At 38.4% G+C, this 18757-nt stretch overlaps 1 protein-coding gene and 1 long non-coding RNA gene across 6 annotated transcripts in view; one reads left to right on the top strand and one right to left on the bottom strand.

The window, feature by feature from the left end:
• CIT (citron rho-interacting serine/threonine kinase) overlaps positions 1–18757 on the bottom strand; it is a 173754-nt gene that overhangs the window by 69574 nt on the left and 85423 nt on the right. For 2 of the 5 annotated variants that reach the window (XM_001363096.4, XM_007490328.3), the window contains exons 11-21: positions 18623–18728; positions 17586–17729; positions 16216–16335; positions 13553–13723; positions 13207–13260; positions 12545–12598; positions 11059–11199; positions 9263–9388; positions 4821–4916; positions 2374–2490; positions 1610–1719 (exon numbers count right to left, since the gene is read on the bottom strand). In XM_001363096.4, coding sequence (XP_001363133.1) covers positions 1610–1719; positions 2374–2490; positions 4821–4916; positions 9263–9388; positions 11059–11199; positions 12545–12598; positions 13207–13260; positions 13553–13723; positions 16216–16335; positions 17586–17729; positions 18623–18728 — 1239 coding nt within the window. Of the gene's footprint in view, positions 1–1609; positions 1720–2373; positions 2491–4820; positions 4917–9262; positions 9389–11058; positions 11200–12544; positions 12599–13206; positions 13261–13552; positions 13724–16215; positions 16336–17585; positions 17730–17878; positions 18729–18757 lie in introns of those variants that run through there. The other 3 variants (XM_056821651.1, XM_056821652.1, XM_056821653.1) reach the window with 2 other exon arrangements.
• LOC103092291 (uncharacterized) lies at positions 3824–12645 on the top strand. The gene is made up of 3 exons (XR_466097.3): positions 3824–4318; positions 5811–6031; positions 12505–12645. It is a non-coding gene; the product is annotated as an uncharacterized LOC103092291 (long non-coding RNA).

The raw sequence follows: 18757 nt of genomic DNA, 5'->3' as shown, positions 1-18757 counted from the left end.
TCTAGGCCTGGTGCTATGATTCTGTCCTAATTGAACAAGTTTAGGGGAAGACAAGCAGAACTATTCAGAAATTGAATCTTATTTGACAGCCCATTCTGATTTTTCTCCGATTGACTATCCTTCCAAGTTCTCCAGAGGCCAACAAAACAAAAGCTACCCATTCACACAAAAACAAATTCAACTCTGAAGAATTAGGAAAACTAGTCACTTTGAAAAGAAATGCAGATATGCAGATACACTAAAGCAAAGCTATAAATAGTTATATTAAAGAGTCTGCTGACAATGCCTGTAGAGACTAAAATATCCTTTTTTATCTAGCAATCTCAAAGCAAGTTGAAGTATTTAAGAAAGCACAATTTGGGAGCAATTAGGTAACTCAGTGGATAGAGAGTAAAGCTTGGAGACAGGAGGGGCTGGGGTCAAATCTAGCCTCAGACACTTCCTAGTTGTCACCCTGGGCAATCACTTAATTCCAGTTGCCTAGCCCTTACCACTTTTCTGCTTTGGAACTAATACTTAGCATCAATTCTAAGATGGGAAAGTAAGGGAGAAAAGGAGGGAAGAGAGAGGTAACAAAAGAAGGAAGGAAGGAGCTGAGGGAGAGAGAGTTAGAGGAAGTATCACAGAATTTCAATGATAGAAGGGCCTTCAGAAGCAATTAAGTTCAGATGGAACCTGGAAAATAATCCTTTCTGTAACACACTCGATATTGATTAAAGACCTCAAGTCAGAAAGAACCACCACAAATCTCTCTAAAGGAGTCCATTCTCCTTTTTGATACCTCTCATTATTAGGAAGTTTTCCTCTTCACAGAGCCTAAATTTAGTACTTTCTTATTTCTCTCTAACCTCTCTTCCAGGCAATGGTCCTATGAAGCCCTGAGAAGCAGTAACAGTCTTGCTCCATATCTTCTCTTCTTCAAGAGCAGTCTACTCAGTTCCTTCAGTCCCATATGGCATGAACTCAAGGCTTTTCTGTAGACCCCAGCTTTGACCTGCTCTCTCAGATCACATTAGCCTCTCTGGCAGCCACAAATTCTGATTCATATTGAGCTTCTAGTCCCAAACCCCTGGATTTTCTTTTCTGAAAAACTGCTATGTTAGCAAGCCTCCCCCAACTTATAAAGGCAATCTTTTGAACCAAAACATAATGTTTCATTTATCTCTTTTAAATTTCATCTTATTGGATTCAAGTCATTGTCTTTGGCCTATCAAAATTTGGGATATGCTGACTTTGTCTTCCAGTATTAGATAACTGTCCCACCTGAGCATTTAATACCCATGCTATCTATGCTTTTATCCAAGCCTCATCAAAATAATTAAAGGCACAAGCCCAAGCTTAGGTTCCCGGACCATTCCACTGCAGACTTCCTGCCAAGACAACATCAAACCATCAAGAGAAAAGGAGAGAAAGGGTTGATTGTGACACTTGGATGAGAAGAGCATTACGCAAAAGAAAGGTTTTAAGATCTAAGCAAAGATGTGGGAGTTTTACAAATCAAAGAAATTGAATTTGTCATAATTTACCAAAGAGAAAACATGTGTGGTTGGCACTTGGAGAGTAAACACTAAGATACAACCAAGAAAGCAACCAGAATTAGGAGACTTACATGTTCCTCTGGGTAAAGAGGCTGCTATTTGCTGCCAATTTATTTGCTTCTGACAGCTCCACTATCCTCTGTTCCAGAGACCTGATCTTGGAATCCATAGCATTGATCATCTGAAACACAATACTCCTTTAGACAACATACATCTGAAAACACCATCAGTTGAGTCAAGATTCATGGTCTGTGTAAAAGTCACATATAGAATACTTATCATCTGGCCACAGGCAAAGACTAACTCATGTCAGTCATGTCATTCATAAAAGTCATATACACAAGTTGATGTTCAGTTTCTCTTTCAAGACAGAAACAAAAATCAGTAGCTCCCAGAAAGTTTTTTGAAGAGCTTTAATTAGCTGGGTCCATATTTACTTGTGATTAGCTAATCTGTGGGATTCATCCTCAGGAATTTATAAGTGAAAAGTATGCTATTTCTTCATTTGTTACTCCATCGTCGTCGTCTCCAATTCCCTATCGCAGATGTACAAGACTGAGAAAGGTAAGAAACCCAAAGCTAAGGAAGAGGAAAATGGGACTGGAAGAGAACCCTCCTAAGCCTCTTACACCACACTGTCTGAAAGGAAACCATCATATCATATCACATAGCACAGTTTTTTCATCATCCCTTACAAAGATCTTTCTATCGAGCACAATGATGACTATTAACATAGAAGCAATGGACCTAGGAATGGAATCTTCTCAAGTATGTTGTTCCCAACACATGGTAATAAACAACTATTCAAAGTAATTTTCAATTTGGTTACACCTACCGCCTTCTGCTCACTGAGAATTTTGCTTTTTTCATGAGCTTCTTCCTCGTGTCTTTGCATCATATTCTCAAGTGTTTCCTTATCAGCTAGATCTTTTTTTATTTGATTGTCCAATACCTAAAGAAAACAGAACAGTAAATGAATGACCTAAGGACCACAGCTTAGTAAAAAGACTAAACAGGGGCACATGAGAGGGCTGCTGCCCAGGAAAAGACGAGGAGAAGAGGAGGAGCAGTGAAGAAGCCAAGGCCTCTAAACTTCGGGGCAAGCAGTGAAAACTGATGGGGTGGAAGCAATTAGCAAGGGCTATAGTTCAATACAAATAATACCATCCATTGGGAAAATAATGGGTAGAGTCATTCTAAGTGTCTATTTAAAACTAATTGCTTTACAGTCTACGGAGACAAACTGCACAGGTAAGCTAATGAGTGTTAGGGGAAGAAAGAAGACAAAAAGAACTTGCTCTCAAACGGGGTCCCAGAAAAAGCTTTTGTGGCTAGCAGATGCTGCCTAGGGAATAAAATAGTGTCAAATGTTATCTGGAGTACCAAAAAAACCCTCTTTATACCACTGAGCAGGTATTTTAATTCCCTTCAAGAAACACCATATATTCTTGTCATCTTTTAGGACAAATCTGCTCACAGTTAAGTCCCCATTTATAAGAACTGCATTCTTAATATAAACTGCGTTCTTCAGACTGATGAACAAAATGGCATTGGGGACATAGAGTCAGCCTTCTGTGGTTGATTGTTAAGCCTGAAGGCAGAAGACAGAGTTCTAAAGTAATAGCAGTTAGGTTCACATCCAGGACCAGCAAACAAGGTAAAACACTAAGATGGCTGGCTCCAGTCAAATTAAACAGACACAAGGAAAGGAACAGTGTTAGCCACTGTCCTCCAAATATCTGTTCCAGTCTAGTCAAAGAAGAAATTTATCCCTGAGAAGAGGAAGCTTTCCCCCGGTGAAGCCACATGTTCCTAAACAAAAGGTGACAGTGTCATCATCTACCAATTGGACAGAAGACCCCAGAAAGTACATGTTCCTCCCTGCTGATCAAAAAAAAAAATTAGAAAAAATATTTCAAATTTGGCCAAGTCCTTTAGATGCTACCCCATGCTTCTTATTCAGGTAGATGTTCATTGTGTTAACCTAAATGATGGCAACCACATCAAGGACAACAGGGGGTTGAAAATAAAGCAGAAGGAATTTGGGACACAGGCAAGGTTCGTGACTTTTCTATCAAGTCTATTATAAGGAGAACTACTTTCACCAATCATAAGGACATCTTGCTAAAAAAGACTAGACAGCTGGAATGGGGCTTATCTAATGAAGAAAGGAAAGAACACAGTTCAAAGAATTGATGTCATAAGAAAAACTTTAAATGAGAATCAATGTATAAAAAATATTAGCAGTTGGTATGAGCACAAAAGGTAAAGACAGGGCCATGGGGAGACAGAAGAGAACACATTGGGACAGGCTGCCAGATCTCTGGGATGCTTATGTCACAATTCTAAAATTATGTCAAGAACCACACTGAGAGAGGGAGAAAATAGAGGGTTTTAGTACATGATCAAAACTGTGACCCAAATGGCATTACAGAATCCTAGTGAGACAATTCAATGCCATAACAGCAGTAATAAGACATAACAATCACTCAAAAGAGACAAGTTGTGGAAGGAGCGAACAGGAAAGCAGGGAGAAAGAATAGGAAGGTTAAAAGCTCTTGCTATTAAGGCCCTATGTATTTGGAGTTGGGTCTGAAAAGATAAAAACGATGGACCTAGAGTAAACTTAAAAGGGGCAAAAACAAGGAGAATGTTCAGAAACAGAGCCTACCACAGAGAACTAAATGAAGATAAGGTAGCTTTTTCTAAACAGATAACATAAATAGAACCAACTTATGATGGGAGATTTCATAACCCAGCCAGCCAATGTAAAGAAAAAGGTAAGTCAAGGGTATAATGGGGAACTGAGTAAGAGCTCCTCCTCTGGCCTTATTTTCGTTTTCTTTTTTTGGTGTCTTAAATGGGGGTGGGGGTGGGGGTGGGGGTGGGGGGAGCCAGAAGAGATGTCAAGGGCAGGAGCAGAAGAGGAGGACAGGTCTTGAACTCCAAAAAGAGTGATGGCTCTTCAACTATGTTGGCCTAATCAATAATGGCACCAGAGGAAATTTAAGAGCCTCTTTCAAAGTCTGATTTCCAAAGAAGATAGAATGAGATAAAAGTTTGTCTCAAAAATGATAGGGGAAAATATGGTTATCAAAGAAACTTCTGACTTCCAAATCCCCCCATGGATAACATTAAAAAACCTCCCACAAAAGACTAAAGACAGAGTTTACTCAGAGCTCCAGAAGCCTCAGAAGAAGAGCCCCATAAGTGACCAGGGAACAGAAAGAGTCTGTGACGTGTACAAGGGGTGCGCTCAGGGAGATTAGAAAGTCTCTTTACTTTAATTTTTTCCTCGTAGAGTTGCTCTTTTTGTTTCAGATGCACCTCTAGGTGCTGGGCTGAGACCTGAGCCTCCCGGTGCTTCTCCTCCAGCTCCTGAATACAAAAGAGTAAAAGGTCAGGCGTGCAGAGGGAATAAATAATATACCCAAAGTATGTTTAGCATACATGGTTAACATAACTTTGGTATATATATGCAGTATAATTAACAGGCATTTCCTTCCCCCTCAGAAGGAAAGGGAAACCATCATTGTGCTTAGGAAGTAATAAGGGGTTTGTATTTGAAGGCCTGACATATTCATTCTCGCTCTCCTCTCTCTCCCTCCCTTCTTCCTCTCTCTCTCATTATCTCTCTCTCTCTATTATACTCTCTCTCTCTCCCTCATTATCTCTCTATTATTCTCCCCCTCCCAGCCCTCCTCTCTCTCTCATTCTAAGGGCAATGTGAGGAAAGCTACTGGTGCAACTAAGCCAGTTCCTGTCCCTATGACTCCACATTTTCTACTACAATGTGAACCCATCATGCAAATAAAGACAAAAATATTTCCTAACGGTATCAGTATCCTCTAAGAATTGTCATCTTGGTCCATTTTTCTCTGCTAGGATAGCCTTTTAAAAAGAAAAATAACTTTTATTCTCATAAAAAAATTATAATTTTTCTATATTAAAAACTCAGCATGTTGCTCAGGAGCAGAAATAATTTAATGCTTCAAAAACTAAAATATCATACTAAAAATAAGCATATAGATGCTGATACATGCAAGTCTGTAGAAGAAGAAATACCATGTAAAAACACAAAATAGTATTGATTATTGAAAATTTACACATGCACTTTAAAGGTAAAATATGGATAATGTCTTTATTTTCTTTTCTAGTAAAGTTACATTGTAAATCTCCAAAACTTTATTTTTACAAGTAGTTTGCTCATGTTTTCTGTCACTTAGCAACCATCTCATTCATTTGCTAACATTAGGATGGTCTTTAAAACAGGGCAGCATCCCAATGATAAGCACATGCGCTAGTTGCAAAGCCATTCCCTCTACACCAGGATTGCCAGAAATCTGGCCACCACCAAAATCATTACACAAAATCTGCACCTGATTCTACAAAGAGCTAAGCAACTTTTCTCTGAAGTGACACTGTTGCAAGAATTCTGAAGGGCAAGGAAATTGGCAAGATTATGAACATGCAAAGAGAAGAAAATGTTTGAGGTATGTGCACACAAATTTCCAAATTTCTAAGATTTAAGTCTTTTTCATTCTAAAAGAGCAACACACAGAGTGTACATTAGAAGAAACAAATTCTCAAAAAGTTTAGTGTAAAAAGAATAGCTGACACAGCAGTATTTTAAATAGAAACACATTGTGGTCCAGTGGAAATCTCACCATGTGCAGAGCCAGAGGATCCAAATTTGAATTCTGACCCTGCTATTTATCAGCTGTGGCATCTTGGGAAAGTCACATAACCTTTTAGGGCTTTTGTGTGCTTGTCTATATAATGAGGAAGTTGGACTAAACAAACCCTACTGTCCTGTCTCTTTCATCTCTAAAGCTGATAATCTACACATCCTATGAAGTGACTTTTTTTTTAACTACTACTTATATAAAGGGCTTAGCACAGTGCCTGGCACATTGTAGGTAGGCACTGAAATGCTTAATGAATGAATAAAGCTTTAAAGTCTGAAAAGGCCCTTATAGACACAATCTCAGTGGAGTCTCTGACAACCTCCAGGAAGTAGACACAAAATATATGCCCCCTTTACTCGCTACTCCCGACAGTCTATGGATATCAATGGACCATATGAGCTATCTATGGATTGCTATAAAACTTGTCCATATTTTCCCCCAGAAACCTATTTCTCTGATGAAATCCTTCAACCTACTTTTCTTTCAGCAATTCTGTATCCAGAATATGCTGCAGATGGTCCATAGTCACCATGCTTTCCCTTTATCACTACTTTTGGGCGATTCTAAAATTCAAGTCCCTATCAATGGTAAGGTCCCCCTGATGTTCTTATTTGCAAATAACATTATATTGATTTCATCAAATCCTAGAACATTGCAGAATCCTCTGAGCTAGCATCAATCTAAAAAAGGTCAGTCTAATTATCCACATAAGAAATATCAAGTGGATGAAGAATGCCTGTTGTCCAAGCTAAGATGTGCAGCTAGAGAGATTTCCAGGAGCTCACAGGTCTTAAGACAATAATTCCTAACCCCCCCCCCCCCAAACAGAGTTGTACACTTTGGTTTTCCTTTGGAGATTATGCAGTTCTTTTAAAGAACTCTAGTTTTTCTCTGAAACAAAGGACCATCTTTTTAGCACCTAAACTTTTCCACTCAGTGGCCTGGTTGGGTGCCATACAATAAATACTACATTGTCTACAAATAAACTTCACTTCACAGATGAGAAAATTAGGCTCTAGGAAATAAACTCACTCAGGTTCACAGATTATCAGGTGTGGGATTTGAACACAGATTTTCTGTCATCCCCAGTATGGTAGTCTATCTACTATGCCATGCTAATTATTTGGTAAAAGACAAGAATCTCATAAGATAGGAATTATCCTTTATTTCTTAATTTATTTGTTCTGAATATTTGGATTTTTGTGATCAAATATTTTAGAGTAAAGTAAACCTGAAGTTGAAAAGATTTCTAAAGTACCATTTTAATAAAACTTTTTCATCAATATCTCCCATCTGCAACACAGGTACCATACAGACCAACATTGTCCCTGAGCAAATGGGTCCCTCCAATTACTGAAAAGACAATATCAAAATACTTAGGTATATGAAAATTTTGTTTCATAAAGGGTAAGAAAACAACTTCAAGAATCCCCATAGCCTGTTTCCAATCCTACTAAGTACAATGACGGCAATGGAGTCCCAGCAAAAACACAGCCTTTGAGTCAGGACCCTAAACACCCATTTGCTGCTAGTGAGTCAGGAGGCATAGCTCCATACCCCAAGGCTTCAGAGATTAAATTTTTTTAATGCAAACAACATTAGACTCCTAGGAAATATAAATATTCTAAATCTGCTTTCTTTTTGTGAAGTTTTGGGGGTTTTTTCCCTTTAGTGTATACTGTTTAGGACACATTCATTCATTTCTTCAGTCCTTTAAGGGCAAGCACAACTGTTATCCACCAAAATGTCTTAAACTATTAAAAAATAGCAACCTAATGCATTTGTCAATTAATAGTTAAGCACAGCTTTGGTGAAAGAACAGAAGCAGCACAAAGTATACTTCCTCTTCTGTATGCTTATGGAGTTACCCCAGACAAAGCTGTCCCATTTCTTTAGATTCATTCATCTGAGTCCAACACAATGTTGCAATAACCTTTGGACAGGACCGTGTCTTTGCACCGCACACATGCACGCACGCACACACGCACGCATGCACGCACACACACACACACACACACACAACTTTGAAAAATTTTGAAGTGATTATAAAATTTGGAAGACTGAAAATATTGGGTAGTTTTAAATTCTGATTATTGTTATTCACACACAATATTAAAGCAAAAAGAGGTTATGACCAGCCCACAGTTTTTCTGTCTGTGCAGTGGAATAACATGGTCTATTTCAAAAGCACTTGCTTCTTCTGCAAAGAAAACATTATCAACAAAGACTATATCATTAAGTCTTTCCTATTTTGGTTAACATTTCTGGGTTTAGGGTTAGGTTGGCTACTGAGGGATCATTTAAAAACATTCATCAGCCTTGCCACCAGGCACATGCTCAAGATATCTGAAAATACCGCCAGGAGTTTCACCCATTAGGTTAATTTGGTCATCAGTGCCTAAAACAGAATCATTATGGTTATTAACCTAAAAAAAGACTTGCTAGAGCTAAGGAAGTTTTAAAAAAATCCCAACTGTAGCAGAGAAAGTGAGTGGGCGCGTATGGATCTATGACAAATACTACTCTGAGAAAAACAATTTTGGGTGACTAATTTATGCTCTCCGCTAAGGGCAACAATCTGGATTTCACTCTTTAAAGCCTAAATGCTTCAAGTTTGTTAGGATAGGTACCAAAGAGTTAATAACCATACAAGGCTATGCTGATAATAGCCAGTAAATGCTTTGATAAAATTTACTGGCAATGATATGAATTCACATAAAAAATGCCAAAGAGAGCATCTATAATTAAGGTCAAAGTACTTCTCTGTGATTAGTGCTACGGACACCAGCATTCAACTATTCATCTCATTCTTGGATATGGTGGGCCCAGACATGTTCTCTTCTTATCTATTTTCTATCTATTCAAGCAAGGGAAATGCTCGTGAAACTCCAGAATGACCAGGAACTGGCATTTGCCCAACCAAACACACTGTCCCATTCAAAGAACTTTTCCTAGGCAAGGAATTCATGTCCCCTTCTCTTTTTCCCTGCAACCTCTGACCCATTATTTTCTCCACTTGCATACTTTCTTGCTCACCAGAATTTTATCAGCCATCTGTTGAATCTGTTGTGATTTAGTCTGGATATCATCCTTCAGTCTGTTTTCTCTGCGTTCCACAGTCTCTAGCCTCTTTACTTGGTTCTCCAGAGAATGGCGTCGTTCCTATAGATTATAATCAACCAACAAATATTTATTAAGCAGCTCAATGAGCCAAACACTGCATTAAGTGCCATGAAGAATTACAAAAAGAAATCTGTGACATGGTCCTGGACCTCAAAATATTTAGTCTAATTGGGAAGACAAGACATGAAACAACCATAAACAAAAGATACAGAATGAAGTACTAAATGACATGGTACAAATCCTAAGCATTAAAAAGGTTTTAAAGGTGAGAGAGTGAGCAATAAGGGCTGAAATAAATAAAGAAGGTTTCATGGAGAAAGTAGGCTGTGGGATGGATAAGATGTGGATAGGAGGAGAGGTGAGGATAGGCATCCCACACAAAAGGAATAATGTGAGCCTTAAAATGGAGGTGACAATGAGCATGGCACATTCATGGGACAGTGAGGAATCAGCCTGTCTAGAATACAGGGTTTGCTGTAAGAGTCATACAGAATAAACCTGAATTAATAGGCCAATGCCAAAACAGAGGGCCTTAAAAGGTAAGCAGAGGAGCAGCTAGGTAGCACAGTGGATAGAGTGCCAGGTCTGGAGTCAGAAGGTCCTGGGTTCAAATCTGTTCTCAGACACTTCCTAGCAGTGTGTCTCTGGACAAGTCACTTAACCACACCACCACAATTGCCGAGCCTTTACCACTCTTCTGACTTAGAATCAATACTTAGTATCAATTCTAAGACAGAAAGGAAGGGTTTAAAAAAAAAAGGTAAGCCAAGAAGTTTACATTTAATGTGCTAATAAGCAGGAAAACATTAAAGAATTCTGAGTTGGTGAATGATGTGACATACAGTGTCTTCATATTTCTAGTACTTAGCACAATACCTGGCACATGGGAAATGTTTAATAAATGCTTTTTGACTGACCATTTTGGTGTGGAATATGGGTTTCACCAGAGGGGGAAAGTGGAGCTAAAGCAGCTTACCCAGAATCTGTTGCAGTCATCTAAACAGAAGGTCATGAGAACCTAGATTAGGGTAGTAGTAAAGGGACTGGAGAGGTATTATAAAGGAAAAACAATCAAGAAAAAGAAACCTTGATGGCTGACTGGGAATGAAAGGAAAGTATGAGCTAAAGTCAAAAGCAGAATATCAAGCCTCAGGTTAAGTGATCGGGAGAATTAGAAAAGAAGAAGAAAACTCAGAAGGACAGGTGACCTGAGGAAAGTGACTGCTTCAAGAATGATCAAGATAATTGATTCTTTTTGAGGTATGCTGGCCCCTATGCTAACCCTAACCCTTAGTGAGTGGTTTGAAACATGGAAGCAGAGTTTGGGTAGTAAGAGAACAGGACTAAAGATGAAGATTTCAATGTCATAATGCTAGAGATAACATTTAAGGTCATACAAAAGGATGAGGCCTCTGAGCTAGAGAACACAGAAAGAAAAACAAGACTGACATTAATTAACCTGTACAAGCAGGAGTTCCTACAGATCAATGAGGGGATCAGAGAAAAATCAGTGAAAACAAGAACATCATATCAGAAAATCTCTCAACTTCAAGCCATATCTCGTTCACCCCTCGTGGGGAAAACATTTTATAGTTCCTCAAGTCTTAAATGATTTCTAGGCTTTTCAAAGTAAGCACGATGGAGCATAGCAGCTGATGGTCTCATAAGCAGTGACTCCAGCCAAGCTCTGGTACTTCCTCATCACTCACCTCCGCTTCAAACAACTTCTTTCTCATGCCCTCAGAAGAGTCTTCTCGGTTGCGTAGTTTCTCCAGCTCCCCCTCAGCTCGTTCCTTTGCCTGACGAATATTCTGAAGCAGTTCCGTCGCCTCTGAGCTAGCTTTCACAGCCTATAGTGATACAGACAGATCCTGTTTACATAGCCCTTGACAGTACACAGAGTACCCTCATCACAGCCTTGGAAGGCAAGCAGTACAAATATTATCATTCCCATTTTACAAATAAGAAAACTGAGGCTTGGTAAGTTAAGTCTTGTCCACAGCCACTCAGAAGGAATCAAGTTTGGCCTTAAACGCAACCAAGACTTTGAACTACAAATCTTTCCTGATGCCTAAGTCAGTTCTACCTACTAAGCCATATGGCTTGCCTCTCACCAAAACTCCAGACTGCCCAAATGTACCCAAAAAACCCTCAACTGAGCAAAAAAGGCACAGAAGCCATGATAATCCACATGCATTAAACAAAGGTTATCCTTCTGGGAATAATTTTGAGTAAATTTTTAATTAACCTAGAAAAAAAAAACGACTAGAGATACTGTCATATTGAATTTAGGACAGACTCTCACAATCTACTAAATTTGTTTTTGAAGGAAAATTTTCAGAGAATTTTTCATTTCAGTCTAGAATAGGGGATTCTTAACCTGGAGTTCAGGAATTTGTTTTGATTTTTAATATTTTAATAACTATTTCAATAAGATTGGCTTCTTTTTTTTTACTTAATTTTCTTAAGTATTTTACTTTTATGTATTTAAAAATATGATTTAGAAAAGGGGTCCCCAGTATTCACCAATCTGCCAGAGGGGTCCATGACACAAAAGCAGTAAAGAACTCAGATCTAGTTAAGGAGGACAGATAAAGAGTGAAAGCACTTGCTTGCATGAAGGCAAAGAAAAGGCTCATGAAACTCCAGAATGTCCAAGGGTTGGCATTTACCCAACCAAGCACATTTGACACATTCAACAACCACAATCTTAAAACTTAAACATCTTAAAACTGGGTTTCACTTCAATCTTTGAAAAAGAATATTTCCAACAATTGAGAGGAGAATCATTAAATCTGACTAGCTGCCCCCGGTGTGTTGTAAATTCCCCAGACCACTTTTCCTTCCCCCCTCATGAAAGTATAAAGCTTGCTTGGTTCCTCCACTGTGGAGGTCCTCCATGTCACACCTGGCCACTGATCTTAAAAAGAGCAATGTGAAGACGACCAGGTCACTTCTCCATTCCTGAATGTATAAAACATTAAATGCATCTCGAGGCCAAATCAAATAGCTTCCAAGTTTCTAAAGTATCATAATTAAAATTTCTGCTTGCTAGTCTAGCACACTCTGTACACAATCAAAACTCCGATTCTCCACTACCTCATCCTCTTGTTTTCCCTTGTTATTCTAACTAATTCTGTTTATTTCATCCTTAGTGTTCTAGGTCTGAAGCAAAGGTAATCACTGCAGCTTTACCTTGGCCAGCTTCTCTTGTAACTCCTGGATTTTGAGCTGCTGCTCAGCATTCACCTATAATGATAAGCAAAGGAAATAAAACAAAAACTAAACCAATTGAGTCTTGGGATATAGATGTATTTCAGTCTTGGTTTCTTTAAGCCTCGGTAGGATGTTGATACTGCGGGGGAGGAGGTGGGTTGGAGGGGTGGATTGGTGGGATGGTGGAGGGATTTACTTTTCTAGAAACTTACTAACAGAGAGAGAAACACACTATCCTATCAAAGAAGTCCATAGATTTGATAGTCCGGTCTCACTGACTCCTTTATGCTCAGTTCATCAACAAATCTAAAATCTCTAATACTAACTACAAGGAAATGGCACAAGGACAGAACATTTTTTAAAACTCCAAATTTTAAGACAAATTGTATTTATATTTCCAAAAGCATTTCTGGTTATTTTTCACAAGTGCCTACATACCCTTATACACAGGATTAATTTCATTTTTGCCTAGCTATTACTACAGTTAAAAAATGGTTAAAATATAGAATCTGACCCACAAAATGCTAGACCAGTAAAAGTTATAATTCTTATTAATTGCAAGGTTTGCCTACATTAATATCTAGTGATATTAACATACTACTTCTCTAATAATAACTGTTGACATTAATAATGAAAAATACCTTCTCCAATTTGGAATATAGTTCTCCTACTTCAACCTTCCCTTGATCTTTAGCCTGTAGTTAAAAAAAAATAATTTTTTGAAGACATAAAACAATTTCCAGGCAAGAACACTTCACAATTTTAATAGTTCTTTATGAAATGCTACCTTTGTTTTAATTTAATAAGAATCAAAGATTTCCAAAGCCTCCTGTTATCTAGCAAACTTACTCATTGAATGAAAAAAAAATTTTGTTTTTGCTATTTCTAAAGCCATCAAATATTTGAAGCTTTCCTCACTTACCAACCCTACCCAAGAAACATTTAAAAAACTGAGATAAGTTTCCTACTCAAGAAGATCCTACCTACCTTCATCAATTTGTTCTGACATTCTGTGGCTTTGCGTTTGAATTCTTCAGCTGCTAACCGAGACTCTCTCAACTCAGATTCATAGAGATCACTACGTCTTCTTGCAGAGACAAGGTCCTCTTCCAACTGATTCATCATCAACCTCATCTCTTCTACTTGAGCCTGATATTCCTAAAAAAAGAAAGCAATGGTGGCTTATGAAATACAAAAAGGAAAGGAGGAAAATCACTAGGATACCAAATGTTCACTCCTCTACAGAAAGGTGTAGGAAAGATAGATAAATTACAAAGAGAATGGCAAGAGAGAGAAATGGAGAGAAGAGAAAGAGGTGGATAGAAATAAGGACATAAGAGAAGAAAGAAAAAAGAAAATTCTAAATCTTCAGATGATTTATGATAGAAAAGGTAACATCAGTAAGGCCACTCCACTGAAAGCAACATTGTTAAGATATTGCAAGTGAATAATCTGCAATCTGTAGAGAACATTCAGGAATTCTTTTTATATGGTACAATTGAAAGCACCTATTGTTTAAGTATCTAGGATAAACTGCTCACGCAGAATTGTCCTCCAAAGGCAATCATTCCTACAGATTCTATAGCATCTTGGGCCTCTACTGAATACTGTATACTTCCTCAAAATGAATCTCTTCTATCACATGAAGGATTTATTTAAAGTCTCAGTGGAAATAATTGTAGTAGAAATGAGTTGTGTCAAGTTCTCAACATTGATTCCTTTGGGCTCAAACTCAAAGATGAATGAAGAATTTATCATTATGCCTGAAGTTTTATTTATTCTGGAAAATAGAAAAATTTAGAAAACGTTAGATCTACTCAAAATGCTTTGTGAGAAAAATTCCAAAGAAGATATTAAGCAGTTCCTTAAAATTAATGTTTTAGAGTAATCAGAACCATGAAACTTTTTTAAAACTTGAAAAAAAAATTAATTTCCAAACGAAATCAAACAAAAAGGTAGTAGATAAAAGGATCCTGAGTTAACTTCAAAAATACTTATTAGAGGAATTAAACCTAAGTATTATAAATATGAATAAGAATTTTCCCAAGTAGTACTCTCTCAAAAAAGAACAAATTATGAGTAAACGTGGATGGAATCAGGATGGGGGAACTGGACAACTCTGTGATCCTTTCCAAATCAGATTTTCACAGGGTAATTTCATTTATTTGTGAACTATGAATACAAGTAACATCAAACATATTTATCTATATTCAAATTTAAGTCCTAAAGTTCATTTAAATTCACTTATCAGTCACATATGTACCTTCCATTAGGCAAGACAAGCGAGAGTTATTATATTAGTAATCTATGAAACTATAAGGCATGCAAGTTATTATTTTTTTAAACCCTTACCTTCCACCTTGGAATCAATACTGTGTATTGGTTCCAAGGTAAAAGAGTGGTAAGGGCTAGGCAATGAGGGTCAAGTGACTTGCCCAGGGTCACACAGCTAGGTCTGTGTCTGAGGCCAGATTTGAACCTAGGATCTCCCATCTCTAGGCCTGGCTCTCAATTCACTGAGCTACCCAGTTGCCCCCATATAAGTTATTTTTAATTTAATCTGTTCCCTTCAGAGAACAGCTAAGAAGAAGCAAAGAATAATGTAAACAATTTATTGTATAGTTTCCAAAACCATTACCACAAAGTGACAAATCTCAGAAAAAAATTAATTCAGCAACATCAAATACTTCTCTCTGGCTACCCAAGATCTCATGTATAATTTGCCAAGAATTTTTTAAAGAATAAATAAACCCTAACAATGAGAACCATGGTTCAAAAGTTAAGAATTTTTTTTCTGGAATTAAAACTTTTAGAGTGTATTAAATCAGAAACTTCACAATCTTGCCCTGGCAATTATGTGTGGCACAAAATGATAAAAAACAAAAAATGATTTCAATGCAACCATCACCACACTTTTCAAAAGTTCTAGTAATTATTTGTTTCTGTGGCATTCATGAACACAAGCTGCTCCCTCTGGTGGCCAAATACCATTTTTATTTCCCCAAGATGTTGCTCAAACTCAATTTTAAAATATGCCAGACTAATAGGGTGGGGAAGAATCCTATCATTTAAATAGGTAGGTTATGGAGCAACTGTCAGAAGTTCTTTTCCTACAATATTTATTACCTTGAAATCCTCTAGGGGTATATTGAGTATCAGAAGCTCAGGATAGCCCAGTCCCCAAAGGTCTTATATTCTTATGTCTAAAATAATTCCTAGTAAGGAAAACTCATTAAATCTACATTTCCAATTACAGAAATAACTTCTAACATATACAAATATAAAGAATAAAATAGGTTTATGACACCCAAACATCATTTTCTCATGAAACAATAACTAATGGAGGGACTCCTTGTCTTCCATCAATGGGCTACTTCAACTCACTAAGTTGAAGCTGTCCTGAAAAATAAAGGACTCAACATAAAATGCTTCTACTACCTTCTTAATACTGAAAGTACTACTTAGCAGCTAAAATTATAGCATCCGGTCTTTTCATTCAGAAAGAGAAAGAGAGGAGGGGAGAATGCAAGAAGGAAAGAAAGAGTATGTGTGTGTGATTCTTCTAATAAAAGTAAAAAATTAGTAAAAAATTAGGGGTCAGGAATAGTTAGATTAACTGCTCTACTCCCCTCAAAGCAAAGCAGTCATACCTGTTCTTTGATTTCTTGTAGCTTTCGACTCTGCTCTCGGATATCATGGAGAAGCTGTAATGCTTTGTCATCCTCCTGGGACACTTCCATCCGTGCCTGCTCCAAACTTCGCTTTAGGCTCTGCAGAAAGCAAAATGTTTAATACATAGACCTTTTACACCCTTCTGTTTGAAATGTCTAATTCAGAGAACACCGAGCTGCTCCATAAACACTGAGACAGATTCAGGTGACAGACCCAAGTTTACAAGTTCCAGTTTGTTACAGCTGAATTCCAGTTTTCTACCTGTATATACCTTGTCTTTAGTGCCCAGATTGCGCTTGCCTCGATGTATCACTCTACAGAGAAAATTAAGCCCCAGTCTGGAACCACTGATCAATCATGTCTTTGTTTATTCATGTATTTGAGACTTTAACCCACAATCATTCAATTATCATAAACACAGTATGGAAAAGGGCCATCAGTCAGAATCTTTTTCAAATCAATTACTTCTGCTCTTCTCAAGAGTTCCAGAGTAGCAGAGGCTTTGTTCTTTGCTCAGTCTTAAGTCCTTAACTAGTCTATTTCTACCTCCTGTCTTATGTTTCCTGCACACCTTTCATCCAGAAGGCTCCCACAATGCTTTAGAGGCATTGAAATATCTATCTGTATGAATAACTTCACCCACTGCTGAAACGCAGCCAACCCTGGAATGGAAACACAGCAGTTACTCTTAATCAGCAATGCTATATAGATTTCCTCTCCCTTATGAAAAACTGAAGCTATGTGTGATTCCAGTTACAAAGAATGTTTTAGCTAGGCAAATCATAAACACCTATATGGAGACAATGGAGAAGACAGTCACAGGATCTTTAATGGTAAGCAGCTTAAGACCTTAAAATATTGTACTTGTAACAACAACAGTTCTCTGGCACTAAGCTAGAAAATAAGTCCCATGCCAATTCAAAATGGGCCCTAAAGACACCAGTCACATTCTAACTTCTATTTGAGAATATGACTAAGCACCAACCAAGTCTATTACCACTCAGACCAAAAACATTAGGCTTTAAGACATCATTCCTTTCCTTTGCAAGTCACAGTCAGGTAGGTAGCTCCCATCGAACCACTTTATGGTACCAACAGTTGCCCTCAGACTCCTCGCTGAGTGGAGCTTCCTTTCTTTGGCTATCTCAACATTTGGCTGTCAGAACTCTGCAAATGATGGTTATTTTTAGGGTTTTTGGTTGTTGTTTTTTTATCGAGCACAGGCTCCCTCTTCCCATCTCCTACCTTATCTCAATACTATGTGCCTCACTGATACCATCATGGAACAAGATGAGAGACAAACAGGGCATGGCTACCTCCAGGGCAAATGACTATGGGAAAGGCTCACACTGCATTCTGTGATGTAAGTAGCCAGGTCCTGCTCCAAGAGGGATCTCTGGGTTTCAGAGGCCTTCAGCTCCACCTCCTTTTGGCTAAGCACAGCCTCCACCTCAGACACTCTCCGGTGCAACCGGGTCATTTCCTGCTCCATCTGCAATAAATACACCGACAGGTTAAGAGAGCCAAGTGCGGCTAATTTCAAAATACATTAGGCGCAGGGAAATCTCAAGTGGTCTAGAACCGACCCCCTTAGTGGCCAGCCTCTACGTAATCCACCAAAGGTTGCTTAGATGTTAATACCATTGTCTCTTGTCCTGGGTTTGCACAGTTCTTCTCAAGGACAGGCACCAAGGCTAAGTCATTCCATTCATTCAAGCCGCTTGTTCACACTCGATCACTTCTCTACCCCAGTTAGCAAAGAAGCCACAACCATCATTTTTCACCTGTTTCTGCAGATGTCACTTTAACTTTATCCCAAATCCATCTTGAATGAGAGGATTCTCCCCCATCTCCTTGTAAGGAACTAGAGGACAAATCCAGTACAGGGAAAGGATATATTTATATCTCTGCTCTCAAGAGTCTCAAGCAAGTAGTGAGTTTTAATAGCTTCCAGTTAGTTCCCTCTATGCAGGAACAGTGATTGTTACGAGATGTTGAGCACAAACAATAAAGTGGCCACAGTTATATAAGCAGAAACTGAAAGGCTAAGAAGACAAGACTTCGGACCCTTCAAAGCAGCTGGGCCGTGTCTCTGCCAGTGATGAGGGGGAAGGGCCACCTGCTGGAAGAAGCAGTCATCTGGGTCATGGTGAAAAAATTTTAAATCCAGTGCCTCCTTTGGCTAAGATTAAGATATTTACAGCAAAGTCAAGGCCTGAATTCCTCTCCTTCTGTACTGATGGAGGAGCAGCTTGAGCGAAGGAGGAACACTGCTCTCTACGGATCTGCTGGGTCAGCACATCAGCAGCACCGGGCTGATCCCTCGGCATATACTGGCTGTAGAATCCTGGAGCAATGAGGGAGGCCAGTTGCAGAAATAAATACCTTGTGACACTTGTCCTGAGTGTCTTGTAGCTCTTTGCTCTTGATAAGAAGTTTCTTTTCCATGGAGCTAATCTTGGCAGGAGAGTCCAAACCTGATACAACAGACCTAAACAAAGCCAAACACCACATAAATAT

This window comes from Monodelphis domestica, chromosome 3 (assembly GCF_027887165.1).
Source record: "Monodelphis domestica isolate mMonDom1 chromosome 3, mMonDom1.pri, whole genome shotgun sequence".
NCBI classification, from domain to species: Eukaryota; Metazoa; Chordata; class Mammalia; order Didelphimorphia; family Didelphidae; genus Monodelphis; species Monodelphis domestica.
This window is presented reverse-complemented; position numbering and strand designations above follow the sequence as displayed.